The following is a 22,285-nucleotide window of genomic DNA, read 5'->3' on the forward strand; positions in this document are numbered from 1 at the left end:
CACCGCCAGCCAATGACAATCCTGCTACTGTCTTCCTTTGGGGAAAAATAATCGATACATTTCAAAAGCTAATGAGCGTCAGAGTCATCTGAGCTGCACGGCTAATGCTAACGTGAAAGTCAGCTGACATGAACGGACTCAACATGTGACGCCGCACAAAAGTACTTTCCTGTCCCGACTTCTCCTGGAAACCATGTGTACTTTTTTACGTCACGTTTCAACCCATAGGCTTTTTATGTACCTTTTTATGTACTATTTCACCCCCATACTTTTCATGTACCTTTTACATCCTATTTCACATATACTATAGAGGCTATTCATGTACCTTTTACTTCCTATTTCACATATATATATATATAGGCTATTCATGTACCTTTTACATCCTATTTCACATATACTATATAGGCTATTCATGTACCTTTTACTTCCTATTTCACATATATATAGGCTGTTCATATACCTTTTTATGTCCTATTTCACACATATATAGGCTATTCATGTACCTTTTTATGTCCTATTTCACCCCCATACTTTTCATGTACCTTTTACATCCTATTTCACATATATATAGGCTATTCATGTACCTTTTTATATCCTATGTATTTCACCCTCATTAGGTTTTTCGTGTACCTTTTACATCCTATTTCACATATATATAGGCTACTCATGTACCTTTTACTTACTATTTGACATATATATAGGCTATTCATGTACCTTTTTATGTCCTATTTCACATATATATAGGCTATTCATATACCTTTTTATGTACTATTTCACATATATATAGGCTATTCATGTACCTTTTTATGTCCTATTTCACATATATATAGGCTATTCATGTACCTTTTACTTCCTATTTCACATATATATAGGCTATTCATGTACCTTTTTATATCCTATTTCACCCCCATACTTTTTTCATGTACCTTTTACATCCTATTTGACATATATATAGGCTATTCATGTACCTTTTTATGTCCTATTTCACATATATATAGGCTATTCATGTACCTTTTTATATCCTATTTCACATATATATAGGCTATTCATATACCTTTTTATGTCCTATTTCACATATATATAGGCTATTCATGTACCTTTTTATGTCCTATTTCACATATATATAGGATATTCATGTACCTTTTACATCCTATTCCATGTCTAAGTCTTTGTGTATGTTTAAAAGTGTCGTGTCGCCATGGTGACCATCGCGGGATGGGCTGACCTGTCTTCTTGTGTTTGTTGTTGGGGAGCTTCTTCACCGAGCTGCCGTGACTGAGGCGGCGGACGGGACTGGTCAGCCATTTCCTCAGCGTGTTTCCAGAGCGTTTGGGTCCGGGCGAGTTGGACCGTAGAGAGCCGAGGGACGGCTGCGGCTGGAGGTTGGCCACCGACTCGCTCCTTCCGTCCGTGCCGCTGACGGGGTAGTTCTCTAACGGGACAGACGCAGAGGACATGACAAATACAGGTCGCTAGGAAGGTAGGTGGGTAGGTAGGAAGGTAGGTGGGTAGGTAGGAAGGTAGGTGGGTAGGTCACATGTTCCAGCATACTTCATAGAAGTAGAATATTTTCCCCAAAAAAAGCACAACAGGGTTAAAAAAACACAGTAAACAGACTTTAAGGTACTTTAAGTACTTAAATACACTACTTCCTGTCTGCGGAATTGCTCAACGTGTGCGATCAATGAAGAGCAGGCGTTGCGTCATCTTGGCTTCTTTGATGCCTGTCGCTCATCCGAGGGACAGGAAGGAGCATTTAACACACACACGCACACAAACACACACACACACACACACACACACACACACACACCTGGTTTCCCTGAAGTGTTGTTGAAGAAAGGCGTCATGTGACTCTTAGCGTATTCAGCAGAACTTGAGTGAGTGTCCTTGACAGCTGCTTGACAACACACACACACCCACACACACACCCACACACCCACACACACACAGCTGATAACACAACATTGTGCAAGAATGACACTCAGCACAGCGTTAACCCCTCCCACCAGACCGGGAAACAAACGTATGCTATTCATGATTGATTCATGGTTATGGTTAGAATATCCAAATCCGGCATCACTCCAACGATAAAGCATAATTCCTACCAAGACAGCGACTTAGCATCACTACGGCTAAAATAATAACAGTGGGTGGAGTGGCGTTGTTGGGTGGACTTCCTGAAATGAAAGCATGACACTTTCGTATTTCTAACGCTAAGACGTTCCACACTAATTACTCTTCCACTCCACTGTGGCATAGAAAACCCGTTTACCACCTTCTAGATACACTTTAACATGATTAGAGCTCCCCAGACATGAAATAGCACCCCTATAGTCACTTTTACACTATTACCCAAGGTAGTAGACATGAGAAAATAAGACATAGAAAACTTGTTTACCACCTTCTAGATACACTTTAACAGAATTAGAGCTCCCCAGACATGAAATAGCACCCCTATAGTCACATTTACACTATTACCCAAGGTAGTAGACATGAGAAAATAAGACATAGAAAACCTGTTTGCCGCCTTCTAGATACACTTTAACATGATTAGAGCTCTCCAGACATGAAATAGCACCCCTATAGTCACATTTACACTATTACTCAAGATAGTAGACATAAGAAATAAGACATAAAAAAACTGTTTACCACCTTCTAGGTACACTTTAACATGATTAAAGCTCCCCAGACATGAAATAGCACCCCTATAGTCACATTTACACTCCTATTACCCAAGATAGTAGACATGAGAAATAAGACATAAAAAAACTGTTTACCACCTTCTAGATACACTTTAACATGATTAGAGCTCCCCAGACATGAAATAGCACCCCTATAGTCACATTTACACTATTGTCCAAGATAGTAGATATGAGAAATAAGGCATAGAAAACCTGTTTGCAACCTTCTAGATTCACTTTGACATTGCTAGAGCCCTGTAGACATGGAATAGCACCCCTATAGTCACATTGAACCTCTTATTATTACCCATGATATATATATGATGTATATTATATATATATGTATATATCATAAGAGAAAAGCTTTTCTCATTCGAGTATGACTTTTTTCCTCCCTAATTTTTGAACTTTAAGGTGAAAAGCCGGGGGGGCCCCCAGGCAGACGCCCGGTTTGCCTGTCACCACGTCCCGCCTGCTAAGGCGGAGTCCCCGGCGAGAGCGAGGGTACTGGGGAAAAAAAGCCGGGGGCCAGAAAGACGACACACAACCACCCTTTTGTGTGGGTGGCGGCCCACACGTAAAAAGACAGACTGTGTGGAGCGTCGTCACTCCTATCTTTGAACTGAAGAGGCTTCTTGTCTTGGCAGCAGCCGCTTCCTATCACTCACCATCAACACACACACACACACACACATACACACACATACACATGCACACGCACACGCGGCCCATTCCTCCACTATGGCTAATATGCTGTGTATGAAAGGACCGACTCATCCTTGACTTTCCCCTCATTGGCCTGATTGCTCAACTACTAAATAATAATAATAAATACAATTATTCATGGAAATGATGACTTTTTCATGACTAAATATTACCATCATCAATAATTGCCGTTTTATGGACTCATATTGCACTTTTTTTGGCAATATTTCACATCCCGATGTGGTCAAATGTGCCATTTATCATACAAAATATATCAATATATTGATCAAACGGAGCATTGTGTTATGTAATTGTTATTTGTATGGATAAATATGACTCATATGTGGGAAAATATGCTACTTGTGGTAAACAAATATCAGCTAAGTGATGAAATATAACATTTTCTTATCAACTATTGCATTTTTATGGATGCATATTGCCAGTTTGTGGGTAAATATGCCATTTATATGACATATTGTTATCAATTATTGCATTTTTATGGATGCATATTGCCAGTTTGTGGGTAAATATGCCATTTATATGACATATTGTTATCAATTATTGCATTTTTATGGATGCATATTGCCAGTTTGTGGGTAAATATGCCATTTATATGACATATTGTTATCAATTATTGCATTTCTATAGATAAATATTACTAAGGGATGAAATTATTGCATTTTTATGGATGCATATTGCCAGTTTGTGGGTAAATATGCCATTAATATGACATATTGTTATCAATTATCGCATTTTTATGGATGCATATTGCCAGTTTGTGGGTAAATATGCCATTTACATGACATATTGTTATCGATTATTGCATTTTTATGGATGTATATTGCCAGTTTGTGGGTAAATATGCCATTTATATGACATATTGTTATCAATTATTGCATTTTTATGGATGCATATTGCTAGTTTGTGGAATAATATGCCATTTATATGACATAGGGTTATCAATTATTGCATTTTTATGGATGCATATTGCTAGTTTGTGGAATAATATGCCATTTATATGACATAGGGTTATCAATTATTGCATTTTTATGGATGCATATTGCTAGTTTGTGGAATAATATGCCATTTATATGACATAGGGTTATCAATTATTGCATTTTTATGGATGCATATTGCCAGTTTGTGGGTAAATATGCCATTTATATGACATATTGTTATCAATTATTGCATTTCTATAGACAAATATTACATATTTGTGGTGAAATATGCTATTATCGATGCACCATGTATTAGTTTATTGACAAATTATGTTATAATTCAGTTATGAATTATTGTATTTTTATGGAGACATTTTTCACATCCCAAATGAAAATTTAGAGACCAAAGTTGGAATTTTATTGGCAAATAGAGTATTTTCCCGGACAAAGTACTACTTTATTTCATAAATATGTCACCTTTTTGTTGCTTTTTATGGACAAATATTGAAATATTGTGGGCAGATATGCCATTTTTATTTAATATTTTAATATGCATTTTTTTGGGATGAATATGAAAATGTCCATTGAGGTTTTACATCAGCGTGTACACGCTTGGTTTTTGCGTCTGGCGTCTTGCCAAAGTGGAATCCGCTTGGGCGACAAGTCCGCCAGTCAAGCGGCCAAACCGGTTTGACTCCATTTCAATCCTGCCCCGTAAGCTCCACTCAACGCCGAGCAGACATGACCAAAGTCCAACCCCCGGCCCCGCCGAGGACGCCATCAGTGCCAAACTCAACTTCACTAGCGCCTCACCTTCGCTTATTTAGCACTGAGCCTCCATTCAGAAGGCACGGCTCGTACAAAAACACCATGTTATCTTTTATTATTACTCTATACTAACTTTCTTCTTTGGAATATTTGATTTTATTTTCATAACTTCAATCTCACTTTTTGTTTCTCAAAATGATACAACTTTTATCTTTAATATTTCAACTTTATGCTCCAAATATTACGTTATTTTTCTTCATAACATGTGGACATTATTCTTGTATAATTAGTCCCAATTTTACAATGTTTGATTTTGTTTGTAGGTTTTCTTGTTAAATTACGTTCATAAATTATTTTTAGTTGTTTTTAGATTTTATTCATATATTTTTTAGAATTTTTTTTTTTCAAAATGTAGTCATAAAAATACCTTTTAAAATACTTTTATTATGATGAGGTTTTCTTGGGCCAATAAAAAACCCTACAAATGGCCGCCGGACGCACTTTGGCCAGTCGGTGCTGTGGACTAAGGACTAAGGACTAAGGACTAAGGACTACGGCCTTTTCCTGAAACATCCCCACAAGCCCCCCCCCCTCCAATCCAAGCTGGGATGTCCTCACTAAGGAAGAGAAACCTGCACCCACACACACACACACACACACACACACACACACACACACACGCCTCTCCTGTCTTTGCATTCCACAGCGTTGTTTCGACGACGTCACCCACGACTATAGTTTCTGTTTCTTGTGCTGTTGCGCGCACGCACACACACGCGCGCACGCAACCCCCCCCCCCCCCAAAGTAGTTTTAAGCCCACCTGTGCAAACGCAGCAGCGGCAGCAGCGGTCAAGGATCCATGAACAGCAACTCCAGCCTTGCTTCATCCTCGCGCGCGCGCACAAACACACACACAGACATGTGCGTGCACACACACACACACTCACTCACTCACACGCGCGCACACACACACACCGTGACAAGCAGAGGTCGGGTCCATGTCGCGTGTGCGAGTGTAAAGAACACCAGTGGGAACTTCGGTAAAAAATGGGAGCAGAAGGGGGAGGAGCCGGTAGGAGGGTGGGGGGCGGGGAATAATGATTGACTTTAGTGCTAAAAAAAATAAAATTATATATATATATATATATATATATATATATATATATATATATATATATAATTAAAAAAAAAATATATATATATATATATATATTTTTTTTTTGCTTATTTTTATACGCCAGTTTTAAATAACTAAAAATGATCATAAAATGATAAAAAATGATTTTATTTCTCAGTTTCAGTTATTTCAATATTTCATTGGATATTATAATATTTCATTAAAAATGTCGTCAAACAACAATAAACCCCCAAAATAAACGTCATCAAGTCTGGCGTTTATATTCACTTGTTACATTAAAGCTACATTCAAGAAAAAGATCATTTTAGTACTCGCAATTTTATTTGTATAAAATTTAAAAACTGCATGATTATATATATATATATGTATATATATTATATATATATAACTTCTTACAAAAACGTCACAATTTTGTGTTTCAGACTGTTATTTGCATGTTTCATTTTTACATGGAAAACCTGCAATCAATAAAATGATGAAACCAATTTTTTTAAATGTACAAACTTAAAAACTTTCTAAAAAATTCTTTTGAATAAATACATAATAATGTAATAATTATGATGTAATAATTAAACAAAAACACTGAATTTTCAATACATAAAATTATATATATATAATAAAATAAAACATATACATATATATAAATAATATATATATATAATAAAAATAATTTGTAACAGCAAAAAAAGGCCTGATTTTATTTATTTATTTTATTTATACTTTTTGGGGGGGGGTATTCTATTTTAAATAATAATAATAATTACCAACAACCAGAACAATATTTAAGGTGTTAACAACAACAAATGTGCTAAAAGTGCTAAAAACGTTCTGCTATGGCGCACGCCTATAAAGCGTTGCGAAGGACCCAAGTTTCTGCAAAGCTCAGACAACAAAGTACTTCCGTAGGACGTCATCCAAAAAACGTCATCCAAAAAAGCTAAACGTCGCTAAAAAAAAAAAAAAAAAGTGTTTTTGACTCCTCACGACCTTCAAGTCATGGGACACACACGCGCACACGCACGCATTCATTCATGGCAGCCTCCTCAGGCTTCATGCAGACAGGAAGTGGTTGATTGAAAGACATCAGCTGTATGCCCTGATTGCGGGCTCTCAGGCACGCCGCATTACAAAGCAAATAATGCAACACGTCGTTTGGAAGACGAGTTACTGCATTCCTAAACAAGCTTGAGCCGCGTTGTAGTGCCCACAAGCCAACAGCAGGGGTCACTGTAGCACATGTACAGTAGCTTAGCATAAGCAGGCACCGCACTCCACCTCGGCCATGTTGGACCGGTTTGATGTGGAACAATCAAATATCTCGGGGATGAATTGGCACTGAGCACTCAAATCTGCATTTTCACTCCATATTTGACCAAAAAGTGCAATATTTGTTCATAAAAATGCAATCATTGACAACAAAAAGAGAGATGTATAGTTTTCTGACGGAAATAATAATAATTTTGCCAATAAAACACCACATTTATTCCCTGGAAGATTACAGCGGGATGTGAAAATTGTATGCTTTTCCACTAAAGTGCAATAATTGTCCAGAGAATTCATAACAAAGTCATATTTGGTCATTAAGTCTAACATAAATAGCATATTTCACCTTTAAAAAGCAATATTTGTGCACATAAATGCACAAAAAAAGTCATACTTTGACACAAAAATGTATATTTGTTTGTTAAATGTACACATTTTCTAACATAAATGATATATTTGATCATAAAAACGCAATATCTGTCTGTAAAAGTACAGATGCTCACAACAAAAATGATATATTTATTCCAAAAAGTAGCAGTTTTCCTATGGGAAATGTAGTATATTATATATAAAGTAGATTTTAAAAATGATATTTCCATAACAGTGGTAGTTTATAGACCACATTAATAAACCACATTGGGTCCCAAAAAGGTTACGATGCGATGTAACGGTTACGTTTTGTAGAAAAGGGCTATATTAGTCGATGAAAAGGACATATACTGTATAATATTGGATATGTGGCAATATCATAAACAGCATATTTCCCCCCCAAAATGTCATACATGTGCATAGAAACGCAATAGTTGAGATTAAAATGATATTTTGGCTGCTTTTAAACGTAACTAGACAGAAAGGTTATGAGTCTTTGACTATCCCCCCCCCGCTGAGAAATCAGCCCCGAGACGGGAATGACCTGAGGCGGGACGCGGCGTTGCTAGGTCATGCTAATATGGTCTGTTGACTCAGCGACCGGATGAGCGAGCGTCACGCTAAAAAACCGTCCTTCCTACCTTTCCCTGAGCCGAAGAAGCAGTCCATCTCCACGCTGGAGCGCGAGTGCGACACGCACAGCGCCGAGCTCGGCACCAGACCCTCCTGGGGCGGGGTGCGCTCCGTGGTCCGCACCAGGCACCAGCCGGGACGCTCGCTGGGCCGCTCCAGCAGCTCCACCGTCTGGCCTGCGCAGCGTGAATGGAATATTCCATACGGTTGCTATGGTTTCCACCATAAATACCATATATGTGATACTTTTGGAACATGGCTGACAATATTATAATGTACAATATCTGAGAACTAAATATCATATTTGATATCATATAAATGGCAAAGTTGTAAATCAAGTAAATGGAAGAGGGAGATGGCGTCTTACCGGTGCTGACTGAAATCTCGCTGCTGCATCCCGCCGTGAAGTCCTGCAGCACCACGGTCAGCTCACAACCACCAGAGAGCTACCAACACACAAAAATGGGGGGGTTAGCTTCTGCCGTCAGATTGGGGTCAAAGGTTGCAGGCACACATCCAGCAGATGGCGCCGTGGTAGAAAAACAGCCATTTTGGATTGTTGGGCCTCAGCGGAGGTCTGCTTCCGATGTCTCGGTTAGTCATGTGACGCCGTGATCCGACTTCCTGTCCCCGACCAAAACACCTGGTCTGTCTTTCCAAAAGGGTCACATTGAGACAAGCGTGTGTGCAAGTCCGGTTTAAGGTCGCCCGGCAACAGCCGCCATCACGCAGGTGTTTCCAAGTCCCCCCCCCCCCCACCCTCCAGAAAAAAACACATTGAGCAACAAAAAATCTTGTGTAAAAATTTTTTTAAAACTATTTATGTATCACAAATTATTTATTTTGGCAAGAAAAAAAATTTATGTTATGATTTTCATAGTGTATAATTATTATGACATTTTTACATGAAATAATTACAATTAAAAAACTATTTCTTACAATAAAAAAATACAGATCTTGATGATTTCATTAATCCACATTTACAATTATTATATTAAAAATAATGCAAATAATTCATTAAAACTAAGAATGTCAGGACTTTAAATAAATATTTCTAAAAATAATTTAAAAAATTATATTATTTATTAATATTTCTAATAATAACATTTCTAATAATAATAATATTTAATATTTAATATTTAATATTTAATATTTAATATTTAATATTTAATAACTAATATTTAATAACTAATATTTAATAACTAATAACTAATAACTAATAACTAATAACTAATAACTAATAACTAATAATTAATAATTAATAATTAATAATTAATAATTAATAATTAATAATTAATAATTAATAATTAATATCTAATATTTCTTCAAATAAAACCAAAATTAGAGGTGATGAATCACCAACTGACGTTTCTGCTTTTCAAATAAAACACTTCCTGAAAAAAACTTCGCTATTACGAGGGACGCCATATTGCGCAACACAACCGATGTTGTAACAGCGACCAGGAACAAACTGCAGAGTCGGCGTTCCTTTCGCCGATGCCCCAACAAACACTGCGCTCGCTGTGGCTGCTCGCCGTTCGTCGTCACGGCTCACATGACGGCCAGGAAGCAGGAAGTACACGCTTGTGAGGGTCATGTGCTCGGCAGCGCCCTCCGACAGTGAACAATGACGCGGCTGACGCGGCTGCAGGCGACCCCACCGCAGCACCGCTGTGTTGTGAAAGAACGAGTCTGAGGTCAAAGGTCGTATTCAGGTTCCCTTTCTTTAACGCACGCGTCCTCCGTGAGCTCCTCACGACGCCCGGGAGGGGGGTTTCCCAAATGTGGGCGTCAGCGGCGCCAACGGTGACATCTTGTTCCACTCGTCCCAGCGGGCGGGGAGAGCCCCCGCCGTCACCACGGCAACGCCAACGCCTGGGCTGTCAGCAGGCCATGTGACCAGATGTGCTCCACATGTCCGCGCCCCGCCTGGATCGGCTTACGCTGACACAGCAGGTCTTTCACGGCGCCAGGAAGAAAACGTGTTTGTGGCTAAGCTAGCGTAGCGACCGCAGCCAATCACGTTGGAGCATGTGATCCATGTGATCCATGTGATCCATGTGATCCACCGGCCTCAATGGCCACAGAAGCAGAAGACTTCTACTTCATTTAGCTCACTTCTATACACAGTATACACACACATACACACACACACTGTACTGTATATATTGTACTAGTGGGTATACACACAAACTGTAGTGTATATACTGTACTAGTGGGTATATACATATACACTGTACTGCATATACAAGTGGGTATACACACACACACACACACTAGTGTATATACTGTACTAGTGGGTATATACATATACACTGTACTGCATATACAAGTGGGTATACACACACACACACTAGTGTATATACTGTACTAGTGGGTACACACACTGTACTGTATACATTGTAATAGTGGGTATACACACACTGTACTGTATACATTGTCATAGTGGGTATACGCACACAAACTGTAGTGTATATACTGTACTAGTATACTGTACTGTATACTGTCTATACACATCCACTGTACTGTATATACAAGTGGGTATACACACACACACACACACCAGTGTATACATATACTCTACTAGTGGGTACATACACACAAACGAGTGTATATACTGTACTAGTGGGTATACACACACTGTACTGTATACATTGTCATAGTGGGTATACACACACACACAAACTGTAGTGTATATAATGTACCAGTACACTGTACTGCATATACAAGTGGGTATACACACACACACACTAGTGCATATACTGTACTAGTGGGTATACACACGCTGTACTGTATACATTGTAATAGTGGGTATACACACACTGTACTGTATACATTGTCATAGTGGGTATACACACACAAACTGTAGTGTATATAATGTACTAGTATACTGTACTGTTTATACACATACACTGTACTGTATATACAAGTAGGTATACACACACCAGTGTATACGTATACTCTACAAGTGGGTACATACACACACAGACACACAAGTGTATATACTGTACTAGTGGGTATACACACACTGTACTGTATACATTGTTATAGTGAGTATACACACACTGTAGTGTATATACTATACCAGTCGGTATACACACACTAGTGTATATACTGTCCCAGTGGGTATACACACACACACTAGTGTATATACTGTACAAGTGGGTATACACACACACACACACACACACACACTCTAGTGTATATGCTGTAGTAGTGGGTATACACACACACTGCAGTGTATATACTGTACTAATGGGTATACACACTAGTGTATATACTGTACTAATGGGTATACACACACTGCAGTATATGCTGCCCTAGTGGGTACACACACACACACTGCAGTATATGCTGCCCTAGTGGGTACACACACACACACACACACACACACACACACACACACACACACACACACACACACACACACTAGTGTATATACTGTACCAGTGGGTATACACACACTAGTGCATATACTGTACCAGTGGGTATACACACACTAGTGTATATACCGTACTAGTGGGTATACACACACTAGTGTATATACTGTACTAATGGGTATACACACACTGCAGTATATGCTGCCCTCGTGGGTACACACACACACACACACACACACACACACACACACACACTAGTGTATATACTGTACCAGTGGGTATACACACACACTAGTGGCCCGTTTGCTCCTTGACGTGATTTCTTTCGTATAAAAAAGCCATGAAAAGTCAGCTGAGCGTTTCTGTCAGAACTGGACGTGTTTTTGTGTACGTTAGAAATCAAATAAAAATGAAAATGATGGTTGCCGTGGTGATGCCAGCTTGTATCGTGTCCTGACGACAGGAATCAAACCCCCGATGTGAAAAAACTAAACCAAACTGTGGATGCTCGGGTTTCATCGTCTGGCCGTGGCGGCTAATGGCTTGTTTCCTGTCTCTCCGCCTGTCCTGCCAGGCGCGCGCACGCACACACACACACACACACACACACACACACACACACACACACACACACACCCTGTTTAACCATTAATACCCCCCCCCCCCACACACACACACAGTTTTACAACACGCTAAGTGAATGTCAACACGCTAGGCGACACAATCAATGATTAAACTTGATTTGACGTAGAAAAGGCGCCCAGAGACGCCAAGGACGCCACAACGCCGCATTTTACTCCATCTTTTGGAAAAGGGGCGGCCATGCAAATGTGGAGAAAGCAGCACAGACATTTAACGTCTGCAGACAACAAATGAGGCGACAAGGTGCCACGCCACGCCACGCCACGCCGCTCCATCGTGCTAAACGACTCCAAGAAGTCGGCGACGACTCGGACGAGACTAAAAGACTAAAAGTGCTCTACTCACTCGGCTGCTCTCCTTGAACAGTTTAAATCGCATCCACTTTGGCATGGCCGCCGCTCCTCGTCGTGTCTCGCTCTCTGACACTTTAGCCAGCAGACTTTTTTTTTTTTTTTTTTGGGACGCACTCATACACACGCCCTCCTCACACACACACACACACACACACACACACACACACACACACACACACACACACACACACACACACACACACACACACACACACACACACACACACACACACAAGCTAGCTTGCAGGATGAACAAACAGCTGGAGTGTTTGACGGGAGCGGCGCTGCTGCGTGTGTGTGCGTGTGCGTGTGCGTGCACGTGCGCGCGCATGGAGTCATACGTCCAACAGATGGTTGCATCTGATTCACGAGAACACGTGCAGAGCGTTTCAAGGCATTTAAACGCTCACGCATGACTTTCACATGGTCACACTTGGACTTCCTGTTGCGAGTGATGACACTTTCTAAAAATAGAATTGAACAAGAAATCTAGGAAAAACGACAAATGGAGAGAAATGTTACCAGTAAATAAATATCGCCAATAAATATCATGTTGTAATATTAGAAGGGAAAAAAAATCACATTTTTGTAGCAGAAAGTTGAAAAAAAACATTTTTTGTTGGATAAAGATAATAATAATACAAGAAGAAAACTAAAGAAAATAAACTTCTAATATTTAGAATATTATTATTATTATATATTATTTAAATAATATTATAATATTATTAATAAAGTCTTTTTATTTTTATTAATTAAGTCTTATTATTACAAGAAAAAATGTACCATAAAAAATGTAAATGTTGGAAAAAAACAAGTTAAATTTAATGATAATAAAGCCAATATATACTTAAAAAAAATGACATTTTTGTAGCAGAAAGTTGAAAAAATATTTTTTGTTGGATAAAGATAATAATAATACAAGAAGAAAACTAAAGAAAATAAACTTCTAATATTTAGAATAATATTATTATTATATATTATTTAAATAATATTAATAGTCTTTTTATTTTTATTAATTAAGTCTTATTATTACAAGAAAAAATGTACCATAAAAAATGTACATGTTGGAAAAAAAACAAGTTAAATTTAATGATAATAAAGCCAATATATACTTCAAAAAATCTATCTAAAAGTCTTAATTTTATGAGAATAATTTCATAATTTTAGTGACATTAATTTTAATTAAAAAAAAGAAAAAATATTTGGAATATTATGGCTATAAAGTCTTATTATTACAAGAACATAAGAACCATAACAACATTTTAAATGTTGGAAAATTAAAAAAAAGAAAAAAACAAGTTCAATTTTATGATAATAAAGCCAATATATACTTTAAAAAATCTATCTAAAAGTCTTAATTTTATGAAAATAATTTCATAATTTTAGTGACATTAATTTTAATACAGTAGACCTAAGAGAAAACAAGACCTCCAAGACATATAAATCTGGTTTACAACCCTTTAAAGACACTTTGAAATAATTAGAGCCCTCTAGACATGAAATAACACCCCTATAGTAAATGTATGTCTGGATTGTGTGACTTAAGACATTTTTTTTAGATGAAATAAAAATGGTCATTGATGAGTAAAAACATGCATAACCGATTTTGTGACATTTCTCTTTTAATTAACTATTAATTTTTTTTGTCTTTAAAATTAAAAATAGAGAGAAAATATGTGGGGGAAAAAAAACGCAAAAAGTTGTATTAATGTATGTCATTATTATATTTAAAAAAAAGTTTTTTAATTCAATCATGAAAGTGCTCCTTCAAAACCACATCGTCAAAACAAGGGCAGTCTCGTCTCGGTTTTCCGATTCGTGGTCCCGGGTCACATGGTCATTTTGTTGATCTTTCTTGTCCGAGCATCAAAAAGGCCGACAGCTTCACATTTTCCAAGAAAGACTCGGCCATTGCCAGAAGGAAGACAAACACGGCGAACAAGGAACGCACGCCATGTGCATGCAAAACACGGCAAACACACGCTTCCGTGTAAACAAAGACTTCATCGCCAGCCGAGACGAGATGCACGTCACAAAACGTGTGTGCGCTTCCATGTTGTGTACCGCGCTGACATTTAAGGGTCGGGCAGCGAGTGGGCGGGAGGTTGCTCAGTGAAAAGGCCACACTGTGTAATACTACTGTAGGAGGCCATGGTTGACACCAGTGTGTGTGTGTGTGTGTGTGTGTGTGTGTGTGTGTCATGGAGCCAGTCCTGTCTCATGCTGCATGGATCCAAGTCAAAAAAAAAAACAACAAAAACACACAAGTACATAAAAAGCCAAAGCAGTGCAATCCAAGCTACTAAAACTTTGCCATACCAAACTCCATTGAAAAAATGGCCATTTTAAGACTTTTCTGCATGTTTACAATTCAAGTTGCTTTACAAAAGACTCCATATAGTCAACTGAATCCTTCTAAGTTACTCTATACTTCCACTTGCATAATAACCAAAGTCCGCATATACACAAAGTCACACACACAAAGTCCACAAAGTCCACCTTTGCATGTACAATAATGTATGCACGCGTGCAAACTCAACGACTCCGAATTGGATCCCGAATTTTAAATGTAAAATTTCAACACTTGTGCAACATATCATAGTTCAGTAATGATGACTGTATCATTATGCATGATTCTAATCCAAAGTAGAAGCAACTATGCTACGGAAAACCATGCTAAAACAGTGCAATCAAAGCTAATGAACGCCGACACACCAAACTCCATTGAAAAAGTCACCGTTTTAAGCTTTGCTGCATGTTTGCAATTCCAGTTGACTTACAGAACAAATGTGTTCACGGTGAAAAGCGTGGCTGTGACCTGCTTTCTCGTTCTGCATGCACCCGAGCCCACTTTTCACCTCCTGTGACCCTCAAACACATTCGGAATGCTGAAGGAAGATCTTACTTGGAGGTGAGAGGCCGCTTGATAAGCCTTATCATGACACGTGCCCGCACACAACCCCAGCAGGTTTTTCATGGCCGACGGCATCTTTCAATTGGGCGACATGGCGGCAGACTTTTCACGCACGCGCACACGCGCAGCCAATCGAGCCCCTGCCGCTACTCTTTGTAGCCGCGTGGGAGACCCCGTAGCAACCTGGCAGCTGGTGTCAGCAGCTCGTTAGAACTTCCCATCCTACCTTGTCGCTGTCCACCGTGTTCTGCGAGGTTCTGGAGGCGATGGAGATGGTGTCCGGCTGGCTGGTGCCGTCTCCTTGGCTGTCTCCGTCTTCACCTCCATCCCTGAACAAATGACACGCCGCCATGATTTGCAAAACAACACACAGCAAAAATAGAAAAATGCTAATGTTAGCATGCTAACATAATCGTACTGACGTATTTTCAGATTCCAACATTTATACACATTTATGCAAACGTCATGCCAACGTATGCAAACATCATGCCAGGTGTTAGCACGCTAACATTAGCTTACTAGCGCGCTAACGCTGGCCTACTAGCATTTGTTGCCATTTTCATGAAAATGAACTTAAGCAGTCACTTACCATTGTCATGCCGGGTGTTAGCCTGTTAATGTTAGCATGTTAGCATGCTAACATAATCAAACTGACGTTTTTAGTATTTTCTGTTTTCAACATTGATACAAAGACTTATGCAAACTTCCCACTATCATGCCAGGTGTTAGCACGCTAACATTAGCATTACTAGCATGCTAACACTGGCCTACTAGCATTCTTTGCGATTTTCATGAAAATGAACTTAAGCAGTCACTTAACACTGTCATGCCAGGTGTTAGCATGCCAATGTTAGCATGTTAGCATGCTAACATAATCAAACTGACGTTTTTAGTATTTTCTGATTTCAACATTGATACAAAGACTGATGCAAACGCCCCACTATTTTGCCAGGTGTTAGCATGCTAACATTAGCATTACTAGCAGGCTAACGCTGGCCTACTAGCATTCTTTGCAATTCTCATGAAAATGAACTTAAGCAGTCACTTAACACTGTCATGCCAGGTATTAGCATGCTATCATTAGCATGCTAATATAACTGACGTTTTTAGTATTATCTGATTTTGATATTTATTCAAAGACGTATGCTAAGTGTATGCATGTTGTACTAAGTGTAGTGCATGCTAACGTTAACATGTTAGCATTGTCGGCATTCTTTCACCTTTTGCCGTTATTTCGAGGTTTGGCGAGCGCCGGCGTTTTCGGCAGCTGAACGGGCTCCTTCAGCGCCCCCTTCAGGTGGGTCATCCTCTCCTGGATCACCTCCCTGATGTTCTTGATCCACTCCTGCTTGGCCTCCACGCTGGACGCCTGCGTGACAGCGTGTTGACCAAACATATTCTCCTCCAGTCCATCTTCAACCAACCAATCGGCTACTTGCCTTCAGCACCGTTTTGTTGTCAGACGAGGGCGTCCTTCCAGCCCACAGAGCAAATTTACACGGGTCGCCTTCGATGTGCTCCGTCACCCCCAACTCGGACGTCTGCAAACGTACGAAGAGAAGGGCTAGCGTTAGTTTGCGGCGCTAATCTCCGACCAGGACGCCTCCAAAAACGCAAGTGTGCAAAATAAGCCATCGTTCAGATTCAAACAACAAATAGCTACTTTCCATACAACCATGGAAACGGCTACTATGCCAACATTAGCATGATAGCATTAGCACAGTAGCATGATGACATTAGAATGTTAGCATTGCTAGCATTTGTCTTGGATATGAATAGAGTACCTCAGAGCAGTTCCACTCACCAGTAGTCTCTGCTTGTACTGGTACTTGGTTCTGCCCGACGAGTCCTTGAACTCCTTGCTGAAGACCAGCGAGAGCTCAAACAGGAAGAGGTGTCGGTCCCGCCCCTTTCGGATGAGGGCGCGCGGGTCCCAGACCTGGAAACCGTCCTGCAGGATGAGCTCGCCCTGAACCTCCAAGTTCTCTTCGAAACCTGGAATTCAAGACGATCCATCCTGGAATATTTGCTTCCGCTCCCGATTGGGATGTCTAATATGGTACGGTCCGGGACATGGTTTGGGCCGTACCTTCCAACATGGCCAGGTGCATGGCGTCGTTGGCTCGCTTGGGGACGCTGAGCATGACCTCCAGACCGTCCTTGATCTCCCCTTTGCCCTCCTCGCAGCACGACAGCAACTCCTGCACGGCGGGGAGGACAACAATTGAGGAGCGCTCGTCGACGTCGCCATGACGTCTCCGGTCGTACCTTCAGGAGGAGCTGGTACTTTGTGATCCTCTGCACCGGCTTGATGAGGTAAGACGAGATGGAGTTGGCCAGTCCTCGCTGCTGTTGGATGTCCTGAACACACACACACACACACACACACACACACACACACACACACACGTTATTAGCATACTGAGGGTCCTCATAGTTTGTCTTCACTACCATATCATCCTACAAATATTCTTTTGAAACAACCTAATAACAAATAATAATAATGAATAATACTTATTTTCTATAAATAAATGAAAATAAACAACTATTATGATAAATTGTTGTAATAAATATTATAATATTGAGGAATCTAATCTAGCTAAAAGATAATAAACAATATCAAATAATGTTTAGGGCGGCACGGCGGTCTAGTGGTTAGCGCGCAGACCTCACAGCTAGGAGACCAGGGTTCAATTCCACCCTCGGCCATCTCTGTGTGGAGTTTGCATGTTCTCCCCGTGCATGCGTGGGTTTTCTCCGGGTACTCCGGTTTCCTCCCACATTCCAAAAACATGCTAGGTTAATTAGCCACTCCAAATTGTCCATAGGTATGAATGTGAGTGTGAATGGTTGTTTGTCTATATGTGCCCTGTGATTGGCTGGCCACCAGTCCAGGGTGGACCCCGCCTCTCGCCCGGAGACAGCTGGGATAGGCTCCAGCACCCCCTACGACCCTCGTGAGGAAAAAGCGGTAGAAAATGAATGAATGTTTAATGTTTAAAGCCAGGGGTGTCCCAAGTGCGGCCCTGGGGCCATTTGCGGCCCGCTGCTGTTTTATTGTTGGCCCGCGCCTCATTCTAAAAATAAAATTTAACAAAAAACTATTTTTACAAAACACAACAGCAAACATGGAAAAATCTGCAGTGATGTAACGAGAACAAGTGGTCATTTTATGAGAATAACTTGAGTAAAAATGTATGATCAAACGTTTGGGGGAATTAGGTTTAAATCCAATCCAGAAATAAAGTCAGAAATAAATACAGGAAAATAAAACAAACAAACAAAAGACAAAGCTGAGACGCAAGTTTTCTTGAAATGCATACTATGAAATATATGAAAAATATGAACTATAACATCTTAGCATGCCAACATAGCTTGTGTCCCTTGCATCCGTTACATAAGCCAATAGTGCCCTCTGCTGGCAAATACTGGGAAGGACAACTTTTGATTCCTTTTCTGTCTGTGCATGATGTTATTATGGTCATTTATGGTCATTTATGGTCATTTATGGTCATTTATGGTCATTTATGGTCATTTATGGTCATTTATGGTCATTTATGAGCATGCAAGCTAATAAGAGTCCTCACGTCAAAGAAGGTTCCGGCGTGTTCCAGGATGAGCTGGCTGGAGTCTGGTTTGTTCTTGCAGTAATCCACGTAGATGTGGAACTTGTCCGCCTGCAGGAGGAACGCGCTCACTGACTCCTTGTTTAGCATTCATCTCATGAATAAAAATACAAAATGCAATAAAATAAAAATAAAATAAATGCAAAACATATTTCCAAAAAAAAAATAAAAAAAATAAAATAAAATCTATGAATGAATAAAAATTACCCAGGTGACGAAGCAGTGTCCAACGTCTTCTGGAAGCTGCTCGTAGTTGACCAGCTCCTTCAGGAAAATGCTGCCAAAACAAAACCAAAGTCAGCAGTCATGAAAATCCTGGATCCGGTTCAGCTTTTTCTTTTTCTTCAAACTTGTCCTCCAAGCCACACAAACGCTGGTGGCTAACGCTAACCCTCCTTACAAATCCTCCCCCAAATAGGAAACATCTTTGAACTGGTGAAGGGAGCCAGTAGACGTTGCAGTCGGCCAAAGCGGCAGAAGAATTTGCTTATTTTGTCAACTCATGTCAGCTTTTAAATCATATTTATAACTTTGAAAAACAGCATTAGAGCCCTGTAGACATGAAATAGCACCCCTATAGTCAGATTTACACTCCTATTACCCGATTAGTGGACATAATAAGACAAAATAAGACAAAGAAAACTTGTTTACCACTTTTCTTAGTATAATTTAACATGATTAGAGCCCTCTGGACATGAAATAACACCCCTATAGTCAGATTTACACTCCTATTACCCGATTAGTGGACATAATGAGACAAAATAAGACAAAGAAAACTTGTTTACCACTTTTCTTAATATAATTTAACATGATTAGAGCCCTCTGGACATGAAATAACACCCCTATAGTCACTTTTACACTCCTACTACCCAATATAGCCGACAAAATAAGACAAAATAAGACATAGAAAGCCCGTTTACCACCATCCTAAGTATACTTTTTAACATGATTAGAGCACTCTGGACATAAAATAACACCCCTATAGTCACTTTTGCACTCCTATTACCCAATATTGTAGACATAATAAGACAAAATAAGACATAGAAAGCCCGTTTACCACCTTTCTAAATATAATTTTTAAAATGATTAGAGCACTCTGGACATGAAATAACACCCCTATAGTTACTTTTACACTCCTATTACCCAATATTGTTGACATAATAAAACAAAATAAGACATAGAAAGCCTGTTTACCACCTTTCCAAAATATACTTTTAAACATGATTAGAGCCCTCCGGACATGAAATAACACCCCTATAGTCAGATTTACACTGCTATTACCCAATATAGTAGACATAATAAGACAAAGAAGGGTGGAGGCTGTTGGAGGCGTGGCTTAATCCACATCAGGTACGTGACTTTTGAGCGGCGTTCCCCAGGGAGTGGTTCGCAGTCCCCCTGTTTTATGAAACACGGTATCAACACCGCCTTCCAAGTTCCTCACTTGTTGTGGAAGTCGTAGATCTCCTGCATGTTCCCGAAGATGACGTGCTCCTTGTTGGCGATGGCGGGCGGAATCTCGTCTCCGCCCCTGCTCATCTCCCACAGGTAGGTCTGGGCAACCAAGACACTCGTGGTTAGCATCCGCTACGGGACACCCGACGAACGCGGGTCACTTTCTCACCTCCAGACATTCCTGGAGGTCTCGGACGTAGGTCTTCTCAGTCTGCAGGAGCTCGGCCATGATGAACCTGAGACCGTCAACCAATGAGAGCTCAACTTGGCGTCCGACATCGAACACGTTACATTTCAGCCAAGAAGTGATCGGTACGTACTTTTTCACACTGTATGTATACTCTGCATGTACTCTAGACAGTATTACTGCGTATGGAAACGTACTCTTTCTTGCGCGCAGACTTCCTCTTCTCCTCGTTGACCTCGTGGCTGGGGTCACGCAGTTTGACCTCGGGGTCGTCTGTCAGGCTGGCGGGAATAATGTCCAGCTCCAAGTCCTTGTTGTCCTGGGAATTTTTTTTTTCACAAATTATTATGATTATTATTATTAATTATGAATAAGACATTAATTAAACAAAAACAAATAATAAACTATAAATTATTATATATTATATATATATTTATATATATATATATATATATATATATATATATATATAATTATACATAATATATGTATAATAATATAAATTAATATATATAAATTATTATCAAATGTCGTCTTTTTTCTGAAGATTTAAAATTAATAAAAAAAAATTGATTACATTAATTAATTAATCATACATTTTAAAATATATGTATTTAATTTTGTTAATAAAAAGCAATCCAAAACATTTTCATAATGAGTATGTTTTAGTAATTATGATTAAATTATTTAATTAGGAAAAATAATCAAATAATACTGTATATTTTTTAAAAACTGAAAATAATTTTTCAAAATTTTTTCAATAAACGAAATGAAAATTATTATCAAATGTCGTCTTTTTTTCTGAAGATTTAAAATTAATAAAAAATTGTAATTACATTAATTTTAAAATGTAATTAATCATACATTTTAAAATATATGTATTTAATTTTGTTAATAAAAAGCAATCCAAAACATTTTCGTAATGAGTATGTTTTAGTAATTATGATTAAATTATTTAATTAGGAAAAATAATCAAATAATACTGTATATTTTTTAAAAACTGAAAATAATTTTTCTAAATTTTTTCAATAAATGAAATGAAGTCCAATTCCTTGTTGAAGCCATGATTCATTATTCATTAGTAAGGTACACGTGGAGACACAGCTGCCCAATCCGGCCACTGTGACCACCCCCAAATGTTCACCCGCATTCACACACCAGGGTGGGGCAGCGCTGGAGGCAAGGTGACCTTGGGGTGTGTGGGGGAGGCAGAGGGGGGGTACAAGCTA

The 22,285-nt window shown here is 39.2% G+C and overlaps 1 protein-coding gene across 5 annotated transcripts in view; it reads right to left on the reverse strand.

Moving 5' to 3' along the window:
* kalrna (kalirin RhoGEF kinase a) overlaps positions 1–22,285 on the reverse strand; it is a 72,779-nt gene that overhangs the window by 17,492 nt on the left and 33,002 nt on the right. For 2 of the 5 annotated variants that reach the window (XM_058081189.1, XM_058081194.1), the window contains exons 28-41: positions 21,254–21,375; positions 21,039–21,105; positions 20,859–20,968; positions 19,622–19,691; positions 19,376–19,465; positions 18,057–18,149; positions 17,878–17,989; positions 17,593–17,783; positions 17,228–17,329; positions 17,009–17,157; positions 16,015–16,117; positions 8,867–8,945; positions 8,508–8,675; positions 1,226–1,432 (exon numbers count right to left, since the gene is read on the reverse strand). In XM_058081189.1, coding sequence (XP_057937172.1) covers positions 1,226–1,432; positions 8,508–8,675; positions 8,867–8,945; positions 16,015–16,117; positions 17,009–17,157; positions 17,228–17,329; positions 17,593–17,783; positions 17,878–17,989; positions 18,057–18,149; positions 19,376–19,465; positions 19,622–19,691; positions 20,859–20,968; positions 21,039–21,105; positions 21,254–21,375 — 1,663 coding nt within the window. Of the gene's footprint in view, positions 1–1,225; positions 1,433–1,813; positions 4,188–5,916; positions 6,098–8,507; positions 8,676–8,866; positions 8,946–12,866; positions 13,039–16,014; positions 16,118–17,008; positions 17,158–17,227; positions 17,330–17,592; positions 17,784–17,877; positions 17,990–18,056; positions 18,150–19,375; positions 19,466–19,621; positions 19,692–20,858; positions 20,969–21,038; positions 21,106–21,253; positions 21,376–22,285 lie in introns of those variants that run through there. The other 3 variants (XM_058081191.1, XM_058081193.1, XM_058081192.1) reach the window with 3 other exon arrangements.

This window comes from Doryrhamphus excisus, chromosome 9, assembly GCF_030265055.1.
Source record: "Doryrhamphus excisus isolate RoL2022-K1 chromosome 9, RoL_Dexc_1.0, whole genome shotgun sequence".
NCBI classification, from domain to species: domain Eukaryota; kingdom Metazoa; phylum Chordata; class Actinopteri; order Syngnathiformes; family Syngnathidae; genus Doryrhamphus; species Doryrhamphus excisus.